This window comes from Lissotriton vulgaris, chromosome 9 (genome assembly GCF_964263255.1).
Source record: "Lissotriton vulgaris chromosome 9, aLisVul1.2, whole genome shotgun sequence".
Taxonomy (NCBI): domain Eukaryota; kingdom Metazoa; phylum Chordata; class Amphibia; order Caudata; family Salamandridae; genus Lissotriton; species Lissotriton vulgaris.
In genome coordinates this window covers 1,060,217,727-1,060,241,347 of record NC_141697.1, presented here as the reverse complement: position 1 = coordinate 1,060,241,347, position 23,621 = coordinate 1,060,217,727, and the positions used below count along the sequence as shown (strand labels likewise).

The following is a 23,621-nucleotide window of genomic DNA, read 5'->3' as shown; positions in this document are numbered from 1 at the left end:
AGGGCTAGATCCAACACCGTTTTTTAGCTCACTGCACCATCCAAGTTTCAGAACCTGGCTGTATGCAAATTAGTCTGTTCCTGTCCCAGTGCATGATGGGAACAGGGCAAACCAAACTACAAAAGCCAATTCTTACACTGGGAAGGAAACAAGCTACCGGGGACCGGTTTCTGGCATTTCAGCCGTCTTCGGCCCGGCTTGCTTGAATCCTGATGGTGCAATGAGCAAGGGACTCACATCTGAGTATACCCTTCCACGCTTAGGGTGGACAAAAATATTTACAACAAGGGGTGGTGAGGGACAGAGTCTCTGAATTAAACAGAATACTCTCACCCAGTCAAGAGATCAGGGCTAGATCCAACACCGTTTTTTAGCTCACTGCACCATCCCAGTTTCAGAACCTGGCTGTATGCAAATTAGTCTGTTCCTGTCCCAGTGCATGATGGGAACAGGGCAAACCAAACTACAAAAGCCAATTCTTACACTGGGAAGGAAACAAGCTACCGGGGACCGGTTTCTGGCATTTCAGCCGTCTTCGGCCCGGCTTGCTTGAATCCTGATGGTGCAATGAGCAAGGGACTCACATCTGAGTATACCCTTCCACGCTTAGGGTGGACAAAAATATTTACAACAAGGGGTGGTGAGGGACAGAGTCTCTGAATTAAACAGAATACTCTCACCCAGTCAAGAGATCAGGGCTAGATCCAACACCGTTTTTTAGCTCACTGCTCCATCAGGATTCAAGCAAGCCGGGCCGAAGAAGGCTGAAATGCCAGAAACCGGTCCCCGGTAGCTTGTCTCCTTTCTGGTGAAGAATTGGCTTGGTAGTTTAGTCTGCCCTGTTCCCATGATGCACTGGGCCAGGGACAGACTGATTTGCATATAGCCAGATTCTGAGCTGGGATGGGGCAGTGAGATAAATAACGGTGATGGATCAAGCCCTGATCTTTGGACTGGGTAAGAGTGGTCTGTTTAACTCAGACACTCTGTTCTTCACCACCCCCTTTTGTAAATCGTTTTTGGCCACTATAGGTGTGGCAGGGTATACTCAGACATGAGTCCCTTTCTCACTGCTCCATCAGGATTCAAGCAAGCCGGGCCGAAGAAGGCTGAAATGCCAGAAACCGGTCCCCGGTAGCTTGTCTCCTTTCTGGTGAAGAATTGGCTTGGTAGTTTAGTCTGCCCTGTTCCCATGATGCACTGGGCCAGGGACAGACTGATTTGCATATAGCCAGATTCTGAGCTGGGATGGGGCAGTGAGATAAATAACGGTGATGGATCAAGCCCTGATCTTTGGACTGGGTAAGAGTGGTCTGTTTAACTCAGACACTCTGTTCATCACCACCCCCTTTTGTAAATCGTTTTTGGCCACTATAGGTGTGGCAGGGTATACTCAGACATGAGTCCCTTTCTCACTGCTCCATCAGGATTCAAGCAAGCCGGGCCGAAGAAGGCTGAAATGCCAGAAACCGGTCCCCGGTAGCTTGTCTCCTTTCTGGTGAAGAATTGGCTTGGTAGTTTAGTCTGCCCTGTTCCCATGATGCACTGGGCCAGGGACAGACTGATTCGCATATAGCCAGATTCTGAGCTGGGATGGGGCAGTGAGATAAATAACGGTGATGGATCAAGCCCTGATCTTTGGACTGGGTAAGAGTGGTCTGTTTAACTCAGACACTCTGTTCATCACCACCCCCTTTTGTAAATCATTTTTGGCCACTATAGGTGTGGCAGGGTATACTCAGACATGAGTCCCTTTCTCACTGCTCCATCAGGATTCAAGCAAGCCGGGCCGAAGAAGGCTGAAATGCCAGAAACCGGTCCCCGGTAGCTTGTCTCCTTTCTGGTGAAGAATTGGCTTGGTAGTTTAGTCTGCCCTGTTCCCATGATGCACTGGGCCAGGGACAGACTGATTTGCATATAGCCAGATTCTGAGCTGGGATGGGGCAGTGAGATAAATAACGGTGATGGATCAAGCCCTGATCTTTGGACTGGGTAAGAGTGGTCTGTTTAACTCAGACACTCTGTTCATCACCACCCCCTTTTGTAACTCCCCCTTTTGTAAATCGTTTTTGGCCACTATAGGTGTGGCAGGGTATACTCAGACATGAGTCCCTTTCTCACTGCTCCATCAGGATTCAAGCAAGCCGGGCCGAAGAAGGCTGAAATGCCAGAAACCGGTCCCCGGTAGCTTGTCTCCTTTCTGGTGAAGAATTGGCTTGGTAGTTTAGTCTGCCCTGTTCCCATGATGCACTGGGCCAGGGACAGACTGATTTGCATATAGCCAGATTCTGAGCTGGGATGGGGCAGTGAGATAAATAACGGTGATGGATCAAGCCCTGATCTTTGGACTGGGTAAGAGTGGTCTGTTTAACTCAGACACTCTGTTCATCACCACCCCCTTTTGTAAATCGTTTTTGGCCACTATAGGTGTGGCAGGGTATACTCAGACATGAGTCCCTTTCTCACTGCTCCATCAGGATTCAAGCAAGCCGGGCCGAAGAAGGCTGAAATGCCAGAAACCGGTCCCCGGTAGCTTGTCTCCTTTCTGGTGAAGAATTGGCTTGGTAGTTTAGTCTGCCCTGTTCCCATGATGCACTGGGCCAGGGACAGACTGATTTGCATATAGCCAGATTCTGAGCTGGGATGGGGCAGTGAGATAAATAACGGTGATGGATCAAGCCCTGATCTTTGGACTGGGTAAGAGTGGTCTGTTTAACTCAGACACTCTGTTCATTACCACCCCCTTTTGTAAATCGTTTTTGGCCACTATAGGTGTGGCAGGGTATACTCAGACATGAGTCCCTTTCTCACTGCTCCATCAGGATTCAAGCAAGCCGGGCCGAAGAAGGCTGAAATGCCAGAAACCGGTCCCCGGTAGCTTGTCTCCTTTCTGGTGAAGAATTGGCTTGGTAGTTTAGTCTGCCCTGTTCCCATGATGCACTGGGCCAGGGACAGACTGATTTGCATATAGCCAGATTCTGAGCTGGGATGGGGCAGTGAGATAAATAACGGTGATGGATCAAGCCCTGATCTTTGGACTGGGTAAGAGTGGTCTGTTTAACTCAGACACTCTGTTCATCACCACCCCCTTTTGTAAATCGTTTTTGGCCACTATAGGTGTGGCAGGGTATACTCAGACATGAGTCCCTTTCTCACTGCTCCATCAGGATTCAAGCAAGCCGGGCCGAAGAAGGCTGAAATGCCAGAAACCGGTCCCCGGTAGCTTGTCTCCTTTCTGGTGAAGAATTGGCTTGGTAGTTTAGTCTGCCCTGTTCCCATGATGCACTGGGCCAGGGAGAGACTGATTTGCATATAGCCAGATTCTGAGCTGGGATGGGGCAGTGAGATAAATAACGGTGATGGATCAAGCCCTGATCTTTGGACTGGGTAAGAGTGGTCTGTTTAACTCAGACACTCTGTTCATCACCACCCCCTTTTGTAAATCGCAGGAATAGATCAGTCACCCTCCGACACCGTCCGTTCAATTTACAAGGCAACCATTTTGACTCTGGACGAGAAACCCGTGCGACAAGAATCGCCAAAGCCCTAGGTCGGCATTCCGGAGAATCCTGAACCCAGTGTTTCGAACATATTACTACGTCTACCATCACTGCTGACTTTGGGAGAATCGATTGGCGTTCCCTTCCCGGAGACTCCTGTCGGTAATTGTTTTTGGACTTCTGTTTCATCCTTTCCCTCTTTGATGACCACACGATCGTGGAGAAAACAACGTTTGGACTATCCGTCCATGAGGGAGCGTTTCTGTGCTGATGGAGTCCTTGAGGAATCACTGACTTTGATCTATGTTGGACTGAATTTTTTTGGACTCTTTCCGCATTTTGATTCTCCTGTAGAAGTGGTTGTCCTACCGGGAGGGGTTTGCATGATAGTTCGGAAGGGCCAAGGCTGAGTTCGATTGATCGGGATTGGTACTATGGCCTTAATGGATGTGGGAATCGTAACTGTTGGTCTAACCGGAGGCTGGGCGGTGTATCATAGCACCCCCTAATTTACTTTTTTGTGATTTCTGTAACATTGTATTTTCATCATAGGGGGTGCTTTTCTCTAGCGGGGGAGAAGGGGACCGGGAGCCCATACGGAAATGCCCTCCCCCAGGTTTTCTCTTTTCTATTTTTAGAACCTAGTTAGATTGGGCGACAGGCACACTGCTAGTTGGAGTTAGGCGATAGCCATATACAGGGGTGCAGGGTGGGGGGATGGGTTTATTATTTTATTTCTGTTCTCGTTCTTATGGTTTTCTTTTCTTCAAGCTTCTCTTTAGTCTCTCCCTTATTAGCAATATTGGCGAAATATCCTGATTTTGTTTAACTTCCAGTTTCTGGTTGCCATGCTTTGTCTACTATTCTGATTTTATGGGTGGGCGGGTTCTGAGAGCCGGCGCTTAAATTGTTTGCAGATTGTAATGTTATTAATCCTGCTTCTTACTTATTAGCGCAGGCGTCTCAGCTATTCTTCTGTTACTTCAAGTTTATCCTGTATTTGTACCTGTCCGCCCTATTATTATGTCGCAATGTATGGCACCGGATATGTCTATTCCGTTTTTCTTGTTTTAAAATAATAAAAAGATTTACAACAACAAAAAAAACCTTTGAAATTCAGTGAAAAAACCATAGGTTTCAGGCCTTATATAGTTAGGACTTAGCATTTAAAAAACCTTGCAAATTCACTGGAAAAAACCAAAGGTTTCAGGCCTTATATAGTTAGGAATTAGCATTTAAAAAAACTTGCAAATTCACTGAAAAAAACATAGGTTTCAGGCCTTATATAGTTAGGAATTAGCATTTAAAAAACCTTTGAAATTCACTGAAAAATACATAGGTTTCAGGCCTTATATGTCACTGACCATGTCATGAATGATCTAATATGTGACATCATTAGCAGTGGATTGCGGGTGCGCGAAATATAGTTAGTACAACTAACTATATAGGAGCAATTTCAATAGTTTTGTATGAGTGAAATGTCCAGCTAACTAGAACACCCCTAAAACTTATAGTTTTTTGAGTGAATTTCAAAGGTTTTTTAAATGTTAATTCCTAACTATATAAGGCCTGAAACCTATGGTTTTTTCAGTGAATATATATATATATATATATATATATATATATATATATATATATATATATATATATATATATATATATATATATATATATATATATATATATATATATATATATATATATACTTATAATTTATTTCTATACCTTTAATGTTAATTAATGTTTATATTTAAAGTTTAATCTTTTTTCTAAATTAATAGGTTATTCAAATATTTAACATGTTTGAAGTGAAGTATTCTCCCTACTGTTGCACGACTGGAGTGAGAATAGTAAATATGCCTATCACAGTAGTAAATAAAATATATATATTTTTTTTTCACCGAAAAAAACAAAGGTTACAGGGCGTTATAGTTAGGCTCACATTTCACTCATACAAAACCATAGAAATTCAGCAGATATAGGTACCTCAGCTAATTATAACGTACGCCCCGCAATGTACTGCTTATTATCCTCAAATATTACATCACTCATGATATGGTCAGTGGCGTTTTTTCTCCTCGCCTGCACTGTCAGGACGGGAAGATGGAGGCCCGTCGATGGTAGGAGCTGTGAGGCGCATAAATGTTTGCTAACCACTGACTTACAATTTAAAGATAGTGTCAAAAGGTAACGGCAGATCTCCTTTGTGCCTGAAGGCAAAATAATTTTATCAAAAATTGAAAAAGAAAAAAAAACATTCAAGACGATTACAAAAACCTAACACAACTCAAATCAAAGTAAAGGAATGTGAAAAGTGTCAAAGGCATGTTTTCGTTTTTGGAGAACTCATAGTAAGTTATCACTAGGCTAGGGCGGTGAACTCAGCTCCGTTCATGGAGTTTGCAGAGTTTTGGCACTCCACGGAGTTCTCGGAGTTCCGACTACGCAGAGCGGAGTTTTTTTCCTCCCATGACCTCTCACCAATGGTAAGTTGGCGAGCGTAAGCGAGGAAAATCCAACGCTACATCACTTCCCAGTGAAATTTCTCAATGCAGGTGGTCACAGATGGTCACTACCGCTCACGTTAAGAAAACTTCAGTTTGCGTTGAGGAAGCTGCTTTTCAAGTAGAACTTCCGCTCGAGCGTCAGAAAGAAGTAGCACCCTCTTGCACTAGTTGGGATGCCGTTCGTGCTGATTTTACAGCGTGGGACAATCACCCAACGCTAGAAATCAGTAAGAATAGCGTGAGATAACGCACTCCGACGGTCATGGAACTCTGCTTAGCTTGACGGAGTTTTTTTGTAACTGCCCCCAAGCCTAGTTATCACAAGGACAGGCCACTAAATGGGTGAGAGAGTGGTGCCTTCAGCAGAGAGGGGGGAGAAAAATTAACAAAGTCCCAATAATGACGGATACTACGAACTCTAAGTGTGAAGCAATTAGTCCTCATTTTGTCTTGCTATGTCGTTTTTACTATCCCATGTCAATATAATTACTTTCTATTTGAAAAACTGCTAGTGGCTGAAAGTGTTAAATACAATTGAAATTGAGTGAGTGAGACAATAAAAACACAGCTGACATAATAAAAGAGTAGGTTAAATGAGGGAAGACATCAGCACTAATGTTACAGTCAAAACACAAAACCAGCAGTATTGTCCTGTGCTTAAACATTAAAAAAATACATTCTACACAGAGCTGCGGGGTCAAGTAAAGGTCAATAACCGCAAGCGCCAAATATATACATTAGGCAGAGGCACTAAACAAGGCTGCCCCCTATCCCCCCTGCTTTTCTCCTTGGTGCTGGAACCACTTGGGTGAGATGGGATGTAGTACTCAGAGGGTTGAAATGGGAGGCAGGAAATAAAAGATAGGATATCTCTTTATGCGGACGACATTCTGATATATCTAGCGTCCCCTTATACTTCAATACATAGACTTTTGAATATTTTTACAAATTTCGGCAAAATACACCGGCTATGCCATTAACTAGGCTAAATCGGTGCCGTTTGTTCTTCAGGGCCCAATTCCCAAGCTTCCTCCGGGATTCGAGATTGAAATAGCCCTTGAAGGATTTCGCTACCTTGGAGTTTTTATTACCCCAGACTCCCAACTTTATTTTTTTTTTTTTTTTTTTTGAAAACCTTTATTCATTGTAAACACAGTACACAGCGTCTGCCTACAACCACTGCGGGCCGGCCGCTATGACATCACAGAACATTCCAAGTTCCCTAGCGTTGCGATAGATGACAGAAATATCGACAATACAGTGTAATAGCAGGGAACTGCGGAAAAGGATCAAGAGGGTTTCGTTTTATAATTTTGGCGAATCGTCCTAAAGTCAGACCGGGTAGTGGAGAGGGCGAGCCACCAAGAAGGGTATCCACAAGTGGATCGGCGTTCTCAAAATACTGGCGTAAGTCATTACAGGCAGGATATACAAGCGCAGAAGTGCATTTCGCCCCAGTTAGCGCCCGCCCAATCAAGATAATATCTCAGGAGTCGGGATCTAACCTGTCTATGGCATAACAGGATGAAAGAGGGTTGACTCAATGACATTGATGAAAGGATCTGACGACACACAATAACGCAAGCATCACGTGAAACAATTCGTAAACAGGATACGTGCCCTCAACCCAAAGTACAGGTGGGAAGGAAAAGCAGGGTTTGCAAACATTCCGTAACTGTGCATTAAATTCGATATCTTTAACTATAGAGTCAATAAACAATGCGAAATGACATGACCACACTGGGCAAAAAGCATCCCAGAAAGACCAAACCCGGACCCCCCCGTCTGACCCATGATAGATGAGAAAAAGAGAAGAAACAAGAGAAAGAGAAGAAAAAGGCCATAGAACAAAAGAAAAGAAATTAAAGCCCCACCCCCCCACCCTGCATACCAGCGGAAGGCTACGGCCTACCCCCCCCCATAGGCATGCCTGTCGCCCCAGTAAAGACCCCGAAGATGGGAAAAGGAGGAGGGCCCTCGCGCCGGCCCCAAATCCCACCCCCTCCATCGCGCCATAGTAGAAAATGTAAGCCCATCAGGATGAGGAGCGAGTATCATATTACATCCATTTCAACCCCACAAAGTCATGGCGTCCGAGTCTTGCATCGCCACCGAGACCCTTCAGACAATACAGGAAACAGTCAGCACTCATCCCTGGCCAGTACGAACAGAAATAAACAAACTTTCTGACTCAATAGTACCAGAAGCCGATGAGCCCAGCGAGCAGTCATGTCTTATGCGAGCCATCCAGGCGCCGAGCAAAAACAACAACACGATGTTTACACCCCCATTCCAGGATATATTTTCCGGCATAATAGACACTTGGCATTGTAGTGCAATGAGTGACTTGTTAGACGTGTAACCATAAAGGGCAGCATTCACACTGGTCGAGCCGATAGAGTTAGGAGGTGTATCTTCCAAAACTGTGTGTTTCCGAAAGTCTCCGGTGTCTAGAGAGTAGTCGCGCGCCAGGCAGAAAGCATCTTCATCTGCTTTACCAGGTATCATCCCAGGAGCGATGGCCGCCATTGAGTCGCGGAGAATCAGTCCTCGACAGGTCAGGGAGAAGCGAAAGTCCAGGATAGCCCGGAGGATATCTCCCAGCGTGGGCTCCATTGCTGCGTTGTCGGTATAATCCGAGCCCGGTTTCCTTGGGGACCCCTCAGACAGCTAGAGAGGAGATTAGGCAGACGAGAGTAGTGAGTACGTCTGTGGCGCACAAATAGGTACTGCGGAGTACACCAAAAAACAGCTTTAAATCGTGTGTGAGCGCCCATCAATCAGGGAAGAGGAATTCAGCAGACCGCCCGATCCGTTGTTAAGCGATCAATCTGAGTCCCAGGTCAACCCCAAATAGCCAGCCAAGAATGTCCGCCACAGGCAGGGGGCTTAGCGCCGATCTCCGATCTCCGGTACAGTCACCACTGAGGAGTCAGCCAAATAGATGAGGCAAAGTTCCGAGTTGTTGCCCCGCGCTCAGCTCGCGCCAGTCATTAAAATCGGGAGGCTGCCATTTCCGACCAGGATCACCGGCCCCCGTTGTCAGGTCAGGGCCGCTGTTGATCACCTCCGCTCCGGCAGCACTACCACTCGGGGTCCCGGCTTTGGACCGGTGCAGGCCGCGATATGCAAGACGACGTTTCTCGGCCGTCCGGGGTCGCCGCTAGGCCGGAGTTTCACGGCCAGGCACCGCACCGTCTCAGCAACACGGGGTTACGGTTGGAACGCAGGATGGGCGTCAGGATAATTGGAAGGCGATGGCGAGCGGCGGAGCCGAGCGCTTAGGCGGCCATCTTGATCGCCGCCGTCCCAGACTCCCAACTTTTCTATGAGAAAAATCCAGCCGTCCCTTTAGATCGGCTCCATAATTATGTCAAACATTGGAGAGCGCTGCCGCGTTCGTTGCTAGGCCGAGCTGCCCTGTTTAAGATGATGCTCTCCCGTGATTTTTGTATATCCTTCAAAACTGCCCATACACGATTCCCGACTCCTATTTTACAAGCATTGAAAGCAAGGTCCGAACGCTACTGTGGAGTGAAGGCGCGCCTCGCATAGCATTGCATAAACTGACTAAAGGGTGGTACGACGGGGGAATTGCACTTCCGGATATACAACTCTACTACTGGGCATTGCATTTAGTGGCAATAAAAAACTGGTTGTACCGTTCTCTGACAGACCCAGCCTATATGGTAGACAGATATAAGGTGGGACGAGAGGGGTGCTAGGGAGCCCTATACACAAATCCCGGAAAGGGAGATATCTGGGCCTATGGCTCGGACAGTGGAAATGTGGCATCAGGTGACTAAACGTCTGGGTTGGACCGGTATGCTGACTCAGGCCACACCTTTGTGGTCCTCTCCAAAACTGGGGCTCCTGTGTCTTCAATCAGGGTTTGATAAATGGGACACAATTGGAATCTTTACCATAGGCTAGTTAGTAAAAAAGAGTAAAATCCTTATGTTTAGTGAACTGCTGGGCTAAAATGAACTGACTCAGAGAATTTTTTCGCTATTTGCAGAGCCGTCATGCACTCACAGTAGCACTTCAAGACATGGGTAATTTGCCAGAATCCTCCCCCCTTGGAGGACCGGCTGCTTTCAGAGCCCATCCCAGACAAAGCCAATTCACTAACTTATCGTAAATTATATAACAACCTGCCAGATCCCTTTCGAACTCTCAGAGATAGGTGGCAAGCCGACATAGGACACATCGATGACAAAGACTGGCAAACAGCACTGATGAGCCCAAGGGAAGCAGCCATTACTCTTCGTTTCCGACTGATCCAATAAAAAATTCTATATAGAACGTACCTTACGAGGGTTACTTTAGCTAGATTGGGAACTAGACGAGATACGCTATGTTTGCGCGGGTGTCACAAAGAGGCAACCTTCTATAATACTATATGGGATTGCCCACACATATGACCCATATGGGACAGGGCTACAACACAAATGCAGGACGCTATAGAGAAACAGATAGCTCATACACCACAACTGGGGCTTCTTAACATTAGGGAAGCAACCGATCTCACAGAAATGGAACAGCAACTAGCCACTCTGGGGTACACTTTAGTATAAAGAGCAATTGCAATGAAATGGGTGGGGCAACGGAAAGACCTTCGACTAAGGCTTGGGCAGCTGAACTTAATAAGTGTATGACTGCAGAAAAAGAAGTCTTTAAATGTAGAGGATGTCCCAAGAAATGGGATAGGAAGTGGAGCAGATGGAACGCGCTTAGAGGGGGCATATGTATATCCCCAACCATAGAGATGGAAATGTCAAGAAATAATAGACACTCACCTGGAATGATTGCTTGATTTACTGTGCATTGTTATACTGTATAAACTCGCTATAATTTGATTGAAATCTATGCCTACCAATGTTTGGGATTCTTCGAATGTTGAAACCAATAAAGAAATCTTTAAAAAATACTTTCATCCTACTTTGACATTGTTACCATTGGCGCAACAGTGGGGGTTTGTCACGTTTTGATATCTAGGAGGGGGTTGGGCTGTAACACGGCTTCTTCATGAGCTTACCCTCAATTAAAGGGCTGCATTATAAGTGTCTGCAGAGTCATTATTAACAAGCATTTGCAATGCAATATGTCTTGCATTTGTGAGAGTTTAAGCTACTGTCATTGTAAATTACAATGCCTTTTATTTATCTGTTTTGAAAACCAACACATAAATAAAAGGCACTGTTATTTACAATGCCAATAGCTCAAACTCACACGAGACCTCACTCTAAGCACACTGAAAGGGAGGGGTGGGGGAGGGAAATGCTATGGTTTGGGGGCGTGTGTTAAAGGGCGGCGCTCAGCTGTGCAGGCGGCGCCAAGAAAGTGATATAGACTTTACTAAGTCTAGTAGCTCTATCAAACAAGACACATTCTAGAATGTGTCTTGTGAAGTCTGCTTAGATTTTGAGACATACTGTGATATAATTTACAGGATGGGCTCTTTATGACCAATTTCTCATTGCTGCCCATTTCTTTAGCGCTTCATGCTCCTACAAGGCTTCACAGCTTTTGGGGTGTATGAGCAATAAGCTACTCAGTTTCCTGCTTATTGTTGGTAGGCGTTGCATTTATTTACAAGCGAAAGAGGTATGTTATCTCGTCAGAGTTCCTAACAGGACATAACTGGCTCTTCTTCCGAATTCTGTGGCTGCTGATTGGATGAAATGAGGAGAAGGATGAGTGCTGTGCGCATCTCTTCTCAGTGCACCGCGGAGGTCACTGAATTGTGCATTATCTTAGCTGGAGATGCCCCATACATGGATCATTGGGAAGAGATGTGATGGGTGGGAAAGAGCTCCTGCTTCTGATAAAAATAAAAGTGTAATAGAGTCTGTTACTCTGCACCTAGGAAAACCCATGAGCTCTAGAGGTGGTTCATTCACAGGGCATGCAATGGGGATATCCAGGTCAAAGAGGCAGCTGCCCACCCAGCAAAGGAAAGCAGGTCACGGAGTAAAAAGAAGGAAATGCTCAAAGTTGAAGTCTGACTCAAGTGAAGCAGTGCAGGTCTAGAAGTGTTGCTAGGTGCCTTCCTTGGCGTGTGCCATAGACCATGCGCGTTCAGAATCTAAAGCAAATTTTACATACGTGTGCCGTGTTTGACTAGCCCAAAGGCAAAGACACCGTCCATCAGTGATGGGAGGGAAGATAGGCTCTCAGAGCTGAGGTGGACTTTTACTTTGTGGGATGTTGTTCCTTCAAGAGGTGTCTCTTCTGCGCGTTCCTAAACTGTAGCAAGGTTGGGCGGGCGTGGTCTGATGGATATCTAAATGCCGTTTCAAATACAGGGTGCATAATGGAGCATTCTGTGACAAATAAATTAATGCAGCAATATCATTTTAAGATTGGAATGAGGCTGTTTCAGTGTGGAACAATATGTAAAGATTACCACAAGTACAGAGGTAAAATATGCAGAAGCAAACATAGTAAATGCCACAGCGGTTAAAATGCTTTCTTTCATCCCCGCTTGAGTGACGCTCTGCAAAGATAGAATACAATAAGCGCAGCAGGAAAAAAATGGTAAGGATATCGCGAGTTTGCTACTTACCTGCATAAGTAAAAATAAAGTGAATACTCTTTGGTAAATGACATCCCACAAACAGACTGAAGGTATACAAGTACACTTTCGAGTAGCAACCAGTACACTCACTATATGTCACGTAAACACCTTCTGCGTCTGTTGTGTTGGCAAGTATGCAATAGAAGCAGTTTCAGGTACCGTAACTGGGGGTGCTAAATAAATAGTGTCTTCATTCACAGGACATACTTTAATGAGATAATGCTACGTGATTTAGGTATTGCTGATGCACCTTAAATATGGTGGGCGAACCGCTTGCAACGTACAAACTATGGAGCAATTTGGAGCACGTGTGAAAATAGTCTAAAGCAGCAGTTTTTAATCTGGAGGGAGGGGCCTGGAGGTATCAAAGAAGGCCCAGGCATAGGTTTAGAAAACAAGCATTTGCAATGTAATAGAACTCGCATTTACGCTAGACCGATTGCATTGCAAACGGGAGAGCGGGCGGGGGCAGGAAGGCACGAACAACGGGAGTGCGGGCGGGGGCGAGAAGGGACGGACTGTGGGAGGGGGAGAAGGCACGGCAGTAAGAGAACCATATTAAAGAAAACAGTGCTCATAATCTGAATAACACGTACTGTGCAACACTCGAAGTAAAGGGACCAGTAGCCATGGATGGATACAAATGACGACATGGCCGTCATAAGGAGGGACTAGCTAGCCTATAAACCAATCGTAAGGCAGCATTTAGGAAGGACAAAGACACAAGCCAATGAAACAGATGGGCATGGGAGTGGGCAGGGCTTCCCTCACATAGTGAACTACCACAGATTAACCCCAGAACAGCGCTTGCACACTGGCTCAGGACTCAACCTAAAAAGCTACCAAGCAGGTGCTTACTTCGGCAGGACGTGGGCCTCGGCGCAAGTTGCCTAGAATTGAATGGGAAGATACATAAACCAGATTTAATGATTATGCACAGAATGTCCACCCCCGTCGAATCTGGACAATACGAGTTGAAGGCCCCGAGATAAGAAGTTACATGAAGGATCCGAATTAATCGCTCCTTTCTCTCATGTAGCTCCTAAATCCAGGGCCTTTATGCTTACATTTTACAAGTGCTCTGAAAAATGTGAAATATATATGCCATGTGCCGAACACTGGGCCACTCAGAATCTGCTGTTCAGGTGTGCCACCTAGTGGGGTAGGTAGAACTACTCCCTCCCGGAGTGGCTCCTAAGTTTGCCAGGGGGGCGCGGGGGGGGGATAGGGGGGGGGGTAAATGCGAAATCAGGGTTTAGCATTACCAATTCGCTCCAACTCAGTTTTTTCCTGCATGGACTGTAGCACGGACAACGAGTTGGTCCAAGGCTGCCTTATTAATGCAACATTTTCAGGATAGCCACTATGTAAAAGAGTCGTTTCATGTATACTTATGTTTGGCATGAATCCAGCCCTGCCGGAAGCACTTTAAGCCAACCTGATACTGTCCTTTTTTTGACGAGCTACGAGAATTAATATGCTACAACAAATGTGACCTCTCTGCGGGTCTGGGAAATAAGAGTGATGATAATATTAATAACTGGGTTTATATTTAGCTCTTAATATTACAATTCAGTGGTTTCTAGGTTCTATACACAACTGGTGTTACTTTTACCCAAGTTCATGGCACTCAGTTCACCGACTTTGGAAGGATGGCATTCTGAGTGGGCCTTGCAGGCATTCAACCTCGTTAGTTTCCCACAAAGTACATCAGATTTCAACAGCAACCATTTAACTCAACTAACCATCCTGAGCGTTTAAGTATAATGAAACAACATATTTCAGCCAATATACCAGCAACAACTATGGTGCAAAAAGTGTTCAGAGGTAGTGGTCATTGGAACAGATGACAGTGGAAGCCTTGACCAATGGCCCAACAGATATCTCTAATCAGCCACAACTGGCGATTTGGCACAGTCAAGGGTTCAAATTTTATGCACTGTAAGATTTTCACTGGCTTTGCAAAAGCATGACTTGTGAAATATATGCATCATATTTAAAAAAAAGTTGTAATGCCGTATACGTACATCTTCCACTTCTTTGGTCACCTTCTTGGCCAGGAACTCCAAAATGGCGCTGGTAAGGGTCTTGCACTTCCGAGACAATTGCTGCTTCGCACCATCAATACTGACAAAGAAGGGTCCAATGATGATGGAGCTAGGAAGGGTGTTGTCCAACCGCTCCTTTTCTAAGTAATATTTCTCCACTGCAGCCTTCATATCCTGAGCTGAAGTGTTCTGAGTCTTTAACTCCCTAGGAACACAGAGACACGTCAATCAGTGGCCTTCTTTCAACAGCACACAGTTTTTTTTTTGCCATAATTCCCCCTTTCTGAACAAGTGAAGAGGCTCCATCTGTCATGTATTTGAATATAGCTATATACTCATTTGCATTGATTTTAGATAGAGACAAATTAGGTAGAAATGGGAGACAACAGAAAATGTTAAACCAAAAACAGGTATTTATGGGACACAAAATCAACGTATAAGGGTTGCGACATTGGACGCAAATTTACAAAGTGTCAACATTTGAATGAATCTATAGAAATGACAATTTAGGGTCCAATATATTAATGTAATCTTATTTTGCTACCATCAAAGGTTTTGGATTCCGTGATAGATCAAAAAGGAAAAATGCTGTTGAGAGTTTAAACCTAATTTCAGATCGTAAGACCAAGGAAATACGATATTTGAGACTTTTGTTAAACACCCCCCCACCTGCGGATCAATCACACAGCTACAACGTCAACACTAGAAAGTATCAATGACAAACTAGAATTCTAACATAACAACATACTTTTGGCTTGTACTATGGGACAATAACTGCTCAATTACTGGTCACTAAAACTGGTTTAGGCAAGATATGGACGTCTAAAAAAAATACCTATTGAAGGACACTCATTCTGCTATTCATATTCAGAAATTAATTATGAAGGCCCTCTTACTGAATATGCCTTTGATCCTATGACCCTGCAAAGTTAATGCCCATATCGTACAGAGTTTGGTGCAGCTGCCTCGCAACATTAGAAGATGTCATTGATCTATGAAAACATTTAAACAAATTTACTAACTGATCTTAATGTGGGTCCCTCCCTAACTATAAACCTCCTGATTACTCTTTGTCTGAAAATCAGAGCAATACGATGAGTACAAACAACTTCAGGCAGCAGCATCCTGCTGGAGATGGCCAATGCTAATACATCCTACTTTTCCCTACAAAAAAAACACACAGCGTAACATTGTTAGCGAAGGTCATTACCATGTGTCGCTTATGAACAAATAAAGAAGTCATTTAACACTGTTACCATATGTGATTCATGAACTCATGCACCTTGAACTGATTGGTCCTTATTGAGACTTTGCAGCTGGAGCCTTGAAGAATACCAAAGCCTACCCCTGGCTATGAATCTGTGATGTGTTTTCTGTGCATGTAGTCAATTTATTTATGCTTCTGCTTTATTTTGTTTTTTAATTTGTTAATTCACTTCTATAAGCTGTTCAACACTTGTATTATTTGATACTACTCGATGTACATTCGAATTTCTGTACGTCTAAATGGCAATAAATAAAAATATTATAAATACATAAAAGAATACCAAAGCCTATGGACAAAACACGTTGGCTGACCAAAATAATAATGTTATTGTTGTATACTGGGAAGATGAGGATTTAGACACTGAATGATTGTTTATATTTGCCATGAAGAGTGCAGCCCAATTTATGAATTGAAGAATGTTAAGTTACGTTACTTGCAACAAAGTGACAACTCGCCATTATCTGGTCAAAGCTAAAACAATTGTAGAACCTACGAGGGGTTTGTCCAAGTAAATGCACTTAAATACACTTCAAACTCAGTGTTTCAATTCATGGGGAGTCTAAGCTGTCTCGCTATCCGTAAAACATATGGACCAACTAATGTCAGTCTTCCTAAAGAATTCCTGAAAAGTGATCAACATTCTAATCAAAACATCAGTAAACCCAAACTTTCACACTGATCTTTTTTATTTTTACGTGCAGAAGCCGTGCCGCAGTGGAGATTGATGGAGGTGGTGCGCACAGAGAATGTGTTCTTACCCTTAGAATTGGCCAGTAACACGGTTGGCAAAGCACTATATCAACATACATGTATTGGCACACGAAAGATTGGCAGATAGGAATTTGGGAACTGAGGCAGGTCAAAAGGTGGGTGAATGTTGCTGTCTACTAAGTAACACAGGAAGATGGAGATGACTAGAGCTTCTGAGTGGAGTTAGGAACTTAATCCTTGATTCTCTATTGGAGATTCCCTGCAGCTATAGACAGTCTGTACATTGGTATTGTAGATTTTGAGCCAGTATACTTATGTTTCACACAGGGAGAAGCTACTGCTCTGAACACAGTTAAAGAAAATGAGAGGAAGCCCAAGAGGGGAAAAGGTGATTTCTTCAACTAACAGACCTCATCAAGAGGGGAGACAAAATAAAAATAATTCAGGTGCAACAGTTGAACTTGCTGTCTCATATGCAAAGGCCTTTCTCATGCAGTAAGTGCAGAGCTACTGTCAGTGAAAAGCAAACTCAATGCTCTGGAGGTGCGACTGGTGCCAAATGATAAACAGATGCAGGGAATAACTCAACAGATGGGTATGGGCACATTCAAGATCCTTGTCCAGGATAGTGCCCATGAGTATATTCAGAAGTTCAATAACTGCAGCGTTAATACCATGGTACAACTGAATCAAAGACTGGATGAGGATTTCAGAGCATCGCACCAGTAAATCTTGAGGTTTCCATTGTTCTCAAATCGTGCGGATCTTAGAGAAGTGTTACAGAAATGTCAATTCTCAGGGGTTCTCGGCGGAACCAAGGTGGATATTATGGGAGTTGTTACAGTAACAAAGCAACCCAAAAAAGAATCAACTAGAGAAGCAGTAAGGAGAATGCCACTCATTAAAAACGTGAGGCATTACAGAAGTTTCTGTTTTCAAAAGCAGTCATCAGAAAGAAAAAACTTTCCAGGGGAACAAAATGTTGATCCTCTTGGATCTTAGCAGTACGCCAGAGGAGGCAGAAGGTGCAGGTGGTGAAAGGTGAATTTGTGGATGTTGGAGAGGAGATTTCAATTTAGCAACCAGACATTTTGAGGGTATTTTATGAGCGGGAAGTTCATATGTACGTTGACCCCAAGGCACCTCAACATTATTTAGCAAACACACAAAGTAGAGCAGTCTTACAGATATCTCAGTGGTGTTTACAATTCGTGGGGATCTCATTATGGTAAAATGTCATCTGTGCGGCCTCATGGAAAGAAAATAAGTGGTTTGTTACAACTGTGCACGAGTTACACTGTGCGCATAGTGTATTTGTTCTGTATTGGCTTAATGAAGAGGTTTACAAAAAGGTACTAAAATCTTGCAAAACATCATCCTACTCATATTACAACTGTATCTCTAGGTTGACCAATCTGGGTGAACAGCAATTGTGTCACCAACACACTCCTTGGTCCACTGACAGGCACGCTGGCAGCGCTGTGTTTACCCATTGCTTCAGTAATAAGGAAGAATGGGCCAAGAGAGGCTCGATGTGCTTTCTGGATCTCCGCATTGGAATGAGACGGACTGCTGCACAGTGGTGCTGGGATGGTTTGGAAAAGCGATAGGTGGGTCTCATAAATGAAGTAGGTAGCAGGCAACCTTCAGGTGAGGTTGGAGTACATTAGACATAGCAGTGTTTAGTTCCCAGTGCTCTGAAAGCATCTGCAAAACGTTGTTCATGGTATTAGATGAGAGGGGTGTTGTAGACGAAGTTTGGTATACCTATGTGTGGGCACAGTGCCGGTATAGAGGTTGGTGTGGTTGGGTAGCACTGAAAACACTGATAGAGCTATGTGTGGGTTTCAGTACTGGAATAAAATTAGTTCCTATCAGTTGTGATGCATTGGTAGACATATTCATGCGTCACTTGTCTGCAAAGGTAGGGTGCTACCTGTAAGGATTACGGCACATTGGCAGAGTTGTGTATTTCTTAATGTACTAGTGTTGCCCAAGAGGTTTGGTGTGCACTGAGAGCATGTGGGTCCAACGGCTGAAATAGCTTGAGTACTGGAAACAAGATCCTCTTGATGAATAGTATATGGGGTAAAGTATAGAAATATAGGGATGATGCAGAATGAAGATGCAACTTGAGGCGCGTCACAACAACAGTATATGGGTGCCAGTTGTTGAAGGGGAATGGATGCTGCAGATTATGTGGAAGATTAGGGATTAAGTATATTGGCATAACTGTGTCTAGGCTGCAAGTCAGGATGTTTTATTTTCCAAGCACACTTAGCAAGGTTGCATCAATAAGCAAGTAGTATGAAAACACAGAATTTCCCCGCAACTGTCAATCAACAGAAATTGTGACTTTGGACCAATTCAACACCTATAATTTCGCAAACTCGCGGCTGCCTTAATTCAAGTCAATTATACATTTCTACCAAAACACCGATCTAGCAGAAAAAAATTATTTTATGCCAATCTCTTGAAACAAAAACGAAGCCCTGCTTTTCAATACTCTAATAACATAGCACTTTCACTACGGAAATTAGCAAAATAGCACTTGAGCTGGAAAATCAGTAATGTTCGTACACCAGCAGGATCCTAACCAATTTTGAGAACTGGCTCTCTTGATGTCTAGCCCCTGTGTTATATGAATAGACTGAAAGCTTTAAAGACAACACTCATAACTCAAAACCGCTAAAAAAACATGCTCCTGAGTTCCTACCACACCACACATCAGGACATTTATTAGATATGCACTGCATTTTTGATAGACACACTTTGAACTAGTACTGGTCAGTAGTATGATCTAAACACAGCTTAATATTGCCAATCAGAACTCGGTGAGTCTTAGCGTGTAAATCCATCCTTTCGGTATAACTAAGAATCAATTCAGCTTTCTAACCACTGCATCTAAAGGAGCCATCCAGTGAATTACGTTACAGTACATCTCAAAACCCTGGCTTACCTGACAACATCAAGCCAAACAACATTCTAGAAGGCTTATCATTGGTAATTGTTAGATATGCTGAAGTGGGTAAAGATAACGATTCTTTTTTCTCTACACTGGATGCCCTCTTTAAGAATTGTGGAATTGGCCTTTGGATAAAAAGCGTTTCATGGGCTCCAATAATAGCAAGGAAAATTCCCCTCCAACCTACTGCGTAGGAAATGAAAGGAAACCTTAAATGGAGTGCAGAGGGCCCTCGGGTTCCAAGGTCCTGGTGTCACAACACCTCCTGCACTGTTTGTAGCTACGACCCTACAATTGTCAATGGACAAAATGCTATTCAAAATCAGGGAATAGGTTTCCTCACTAGGGTTGATGGGGAAGGGGTTGATCTGATGGGTAGATTCAAGACCCTCTGGTATACTCTTCACCCTACTTTGTGCTGATCTTTTACTGTTATCACTGCAGCGATATGTAAGTACGATTTGATTGACTTCAATAAACAGAATTTCAAACACAAATTAGGGAATCAGTTCTAGAATCACGTGCTGTATTACCGATTACTGTTGTAGTTACCACCGTTCATGGAACGCTTGGGTGAAAAATCAGAATACAGCCATATTCCCACATCATGAAATTACTGATACTTTTGACATAATTAATTCTGTGTGCAAACATATTGATGCAGTATTCCCATGGCACCCATGAAGGGTACCTTAGAACCCTTGCAATATATTTTTAGTTTAAAGGTTTTGAAGCCTACTACTGTGTTTTGCAGGGGGCATTCCGTCTGCCAATGCAATCAGCAGATATGCCTCAATTCCCACCATTTGCCAGTGCCACCTGCTCGAGACACCTCTTCTGGAAGTATCAGGTTATTCCATAGTGGGGTTGTCAGGTGCCAGTAGGGTATACGCCAAACGGCACAAAAGCTTTCTAGTATCTTAAACCTTCTTTTGTCTTAAATATGAAGAATTTGAATGAATATCCTTCTTTCGCATGTCCTGCTGTCATTTTTCCTGAATGTAAAGTGGCCTTATTGAGTATAAAAACTTGTTTCAATCATTCTTCTAAAAGTGGAGGGCAGTAATAGTTATAATAATTTTCCAAGTGAGGAACTTCCTCAAGGCAAAGGAGTCAGTTTGTGTCTTCTAATAATAACCCATTTCCCAAGCTATAAACAGCTAATAGTCATACCATATAGGTAACCACAGAACTTGTTATGCAAGACACAAAAATAAAAATCTGGGTACAACAATTATTTTAACTTAATTTTCATGTCTTTTTCACACAGAGAGAGAGTCCACTACAAACCTTAATCTGTCTCTGTCTTATGTGCTAACCGGCTAAAATTCAATTCATATAGAGCCTCGATCTTGCAGGTTACTGCAGCACCCATTATTCCATCGTCTACAGTGACAATGTAAACATGGCTACAGGCCTGCCACCAGTAGCCTGGCTCTGTTGATTTTAATTGCAAATTCGACCTGTCAATCAATCAATCAGTAGATTTGTAGAGCGCTACTTATCACGTGTGAGAGTATCCAGGCGCTTTTGGCAGGCCTGAAACCCTCCTTTTAAATATTGTGATGTCAATTCTAAATAAGCTTTACTGTCCATTAAATCAGGGTGCAAGGTGCCTAAAAGTAGGACATGCAAAGGTTAATGTTTAATATTTTGTTACAGTGACTAGCACCTCAAAGCTATTTTCATTGTAGCAAGGTTGGCTATTTCATAGGAAAGCAATGGGGTACAATATTAAGTTAAAAAATGGTATCTCTGCCTCGGAAACAATTACAAATTGAATTTTTGAACTTTCTGAAATATTATTGCATGCCCAATTCACTGGTAAAGTTGGATTTCTGATACATATTTTGGAAAAGTGACTTCTCAAAAGCCATTTCTGCCCTGCCTGAAACTACTGGAAGATAGATCTGCAGCCCATAATTAGCATTTCAATGTGAATGAGATATGAACATGCTCCCAGGACAGGGACTTAAGGTCTTGGGTGTGGGGTGGTGTAGCTATGCCCTTGACAGGAAGGCCTGTGGGCTGGACGCAATTACTTTATTAATTTTAAAGAGGTCTACACTGTCACAAGCAGATGCATCGAACACCCATGCCTGCATCCTTCTTTTGTCCCTCCAGCAAGTCTGGCTTTCATCACAGTGGGCACTTGTTCACATCACAGTGTCACTGCCACCCGCAATGTCAAGACGAACAAGTTACTTACCTTCGGTAATGCTTTTTCTGGTAGATACAATATCTGCCTGTGGATTCCTCGCCTTGTGAATATCCCCCTTGCGCCAGCAACATTCGGAAATTCTTTTCATAGCTTCGCGCCGACGTGGACTTGGACGTCATAGAGGCACGGCATCGCTCGCGACACCGCTGACGTCACCGACGCCTATAATAGGCCCACGCCGGTGTGATGACATCAGTTCCGCCCTTTTTTCCGTGCCTTCGAGGCACACGGACGGACCAATGACAGTAGAAATATACACAGTATACACAGTACAGATATCAAGGTAACACACACAGTGTGAAGCAAATGCAATAAAACATTTGAAATAAACAACTCCTTGACAATAAAATAACACATTATAGAAACACTGACCTAGAAGAGTGGACAACGGGGAGGCGGGTGGGTCAGTGAGGAATCCACAGGCAGATATTGTATCTACCAGAAAAAGCGTTACAGAAGGTAAATAACTTGTTCTTCTGATACATCTGCCGTGTGGATTCCTCACCTCGTGAATAGAGTCCCACAGCAGTCCCCACTCCCGGAGGAGGGTGTCCACTCTTCTAGACCAGAAAATCCTGAAAAACAGAGCGTGCAAAATGACTGTCCCTCCTCACTTCGGAATCCAAGCAGTAATGCTTCACGAAAGTGAGGAGGGAAGACCAAGTAGCCGCCCTACAAATATCCTCTACAGGAACACCTCTAGCCAAAGCAGAGGTTGACGACTTCGCCCTAGTAGAATGAGCCCTTATACCCTCTGGAGGTTCCTTACTGGCCAAAGAGTAGCAGATCTTTATACAGAGGACGATCCATCTCGATAAAGTTCTTTTATGGACCCCTCTTCCTCTCTTGCAGCCAGCAAAATCAATCAAGAGCTGGTCATCCAACCGACAGTCTTTAGTTCTGTCCAGGTAAAAAGACACAGCCCTCTTGGGGTCCAGACGGTGTAATCTCTCCTCCTCCTTGGAAGGGTGTGGGGGAGGATAAAAGGTAGGGAGGGTAACAGATTGACCAAGGTGGAAAGGAGTCACCACCTTAGGCAGAAAAGCAGCCCTGGTCCTAAGAACCATTCGATCAGCATGAATGGACAAGAAAGGGGGCTTATAACTAAGAGCTTGAAGCTCACGTACCCTCCTTGCCGAGGTAATTGCAACGAGGAAAACTGTCTTAAGAGTCAAAAGCCTCATAGGACATTTGTGAAGAGGCTCAAAGGGAGCACCCATCAGAAAGGTCAAAACAAGATTTAAGTCCCACTGAGGCACAATAAAAGGAGTAGGAGGGAACTTATTCGTGAGGCCCTTCAAAAACCTTAAAACCACAGGAGATTTAAAAAGAGAAGGCTGGTCGGGCAAGCAGAGAAAAGCCGACAGCGCCGAAAGATAACCCTTCACTGTGGCAACAGCAAGCCCCTGTTGCGCCAGAGATAGGGCAAACGGAAGAACATCAGATAAATGGGCACTCATAGGGTCTATAGACTTCTCCCCACACCAAGAGACAAATTTCGACCACCTATAAGAATAGATGGACTTAGTGGAGTCACGCCTGGCTGATAAGATGACATCCACCACGTCAGGATGGAGAGAAAAAGAACTTAGGTTGCCCCGTTCAATGTCCAGGCATGAAGGTGTAAGGTCTGGAGGTGGGGGTTTAGAACCTGCCCCTCCATCTGGGAGAGGAGATCTGCCCTGAAAGGGAGACGGAGCGGCGGGTGAGAGGAGAGGTGGAGAAGGTCTGAGTACCACACCCTTCTTGGCCAATCCGGGGCGATCAATATGACTTAGGCCCGGTCTTGGCGAATTTTCCTCAGAACCAGAGGAATCAAAGG

At 44.1% G+C, this 23,621-nt stretch overlaps 1 protein-coding gene across 1 annotated transcript in view; it reads right to left on the bottom strand.

Annotated features, from left to right (window-relative positions):
* The window catches only part of DNAH1 (dynein axonemal heavy chain 1), an 822,394-nt gene that overhangs the window by 570,938 nt on the left and 227,835 nt on the right, over positions 1–23,621 (bottom strand). Inside the window, exon 14 of the mRNA XM_086939555.1 lies at positions 14,615–14,840. Within this exon, the coding sequence (XP_086795681.1) occupies positions 14,615–14,840 (226 nt within the window). The remainder of the gene's footprint in view (positions 1–14,614; positions 14,841–23,621) is intronic.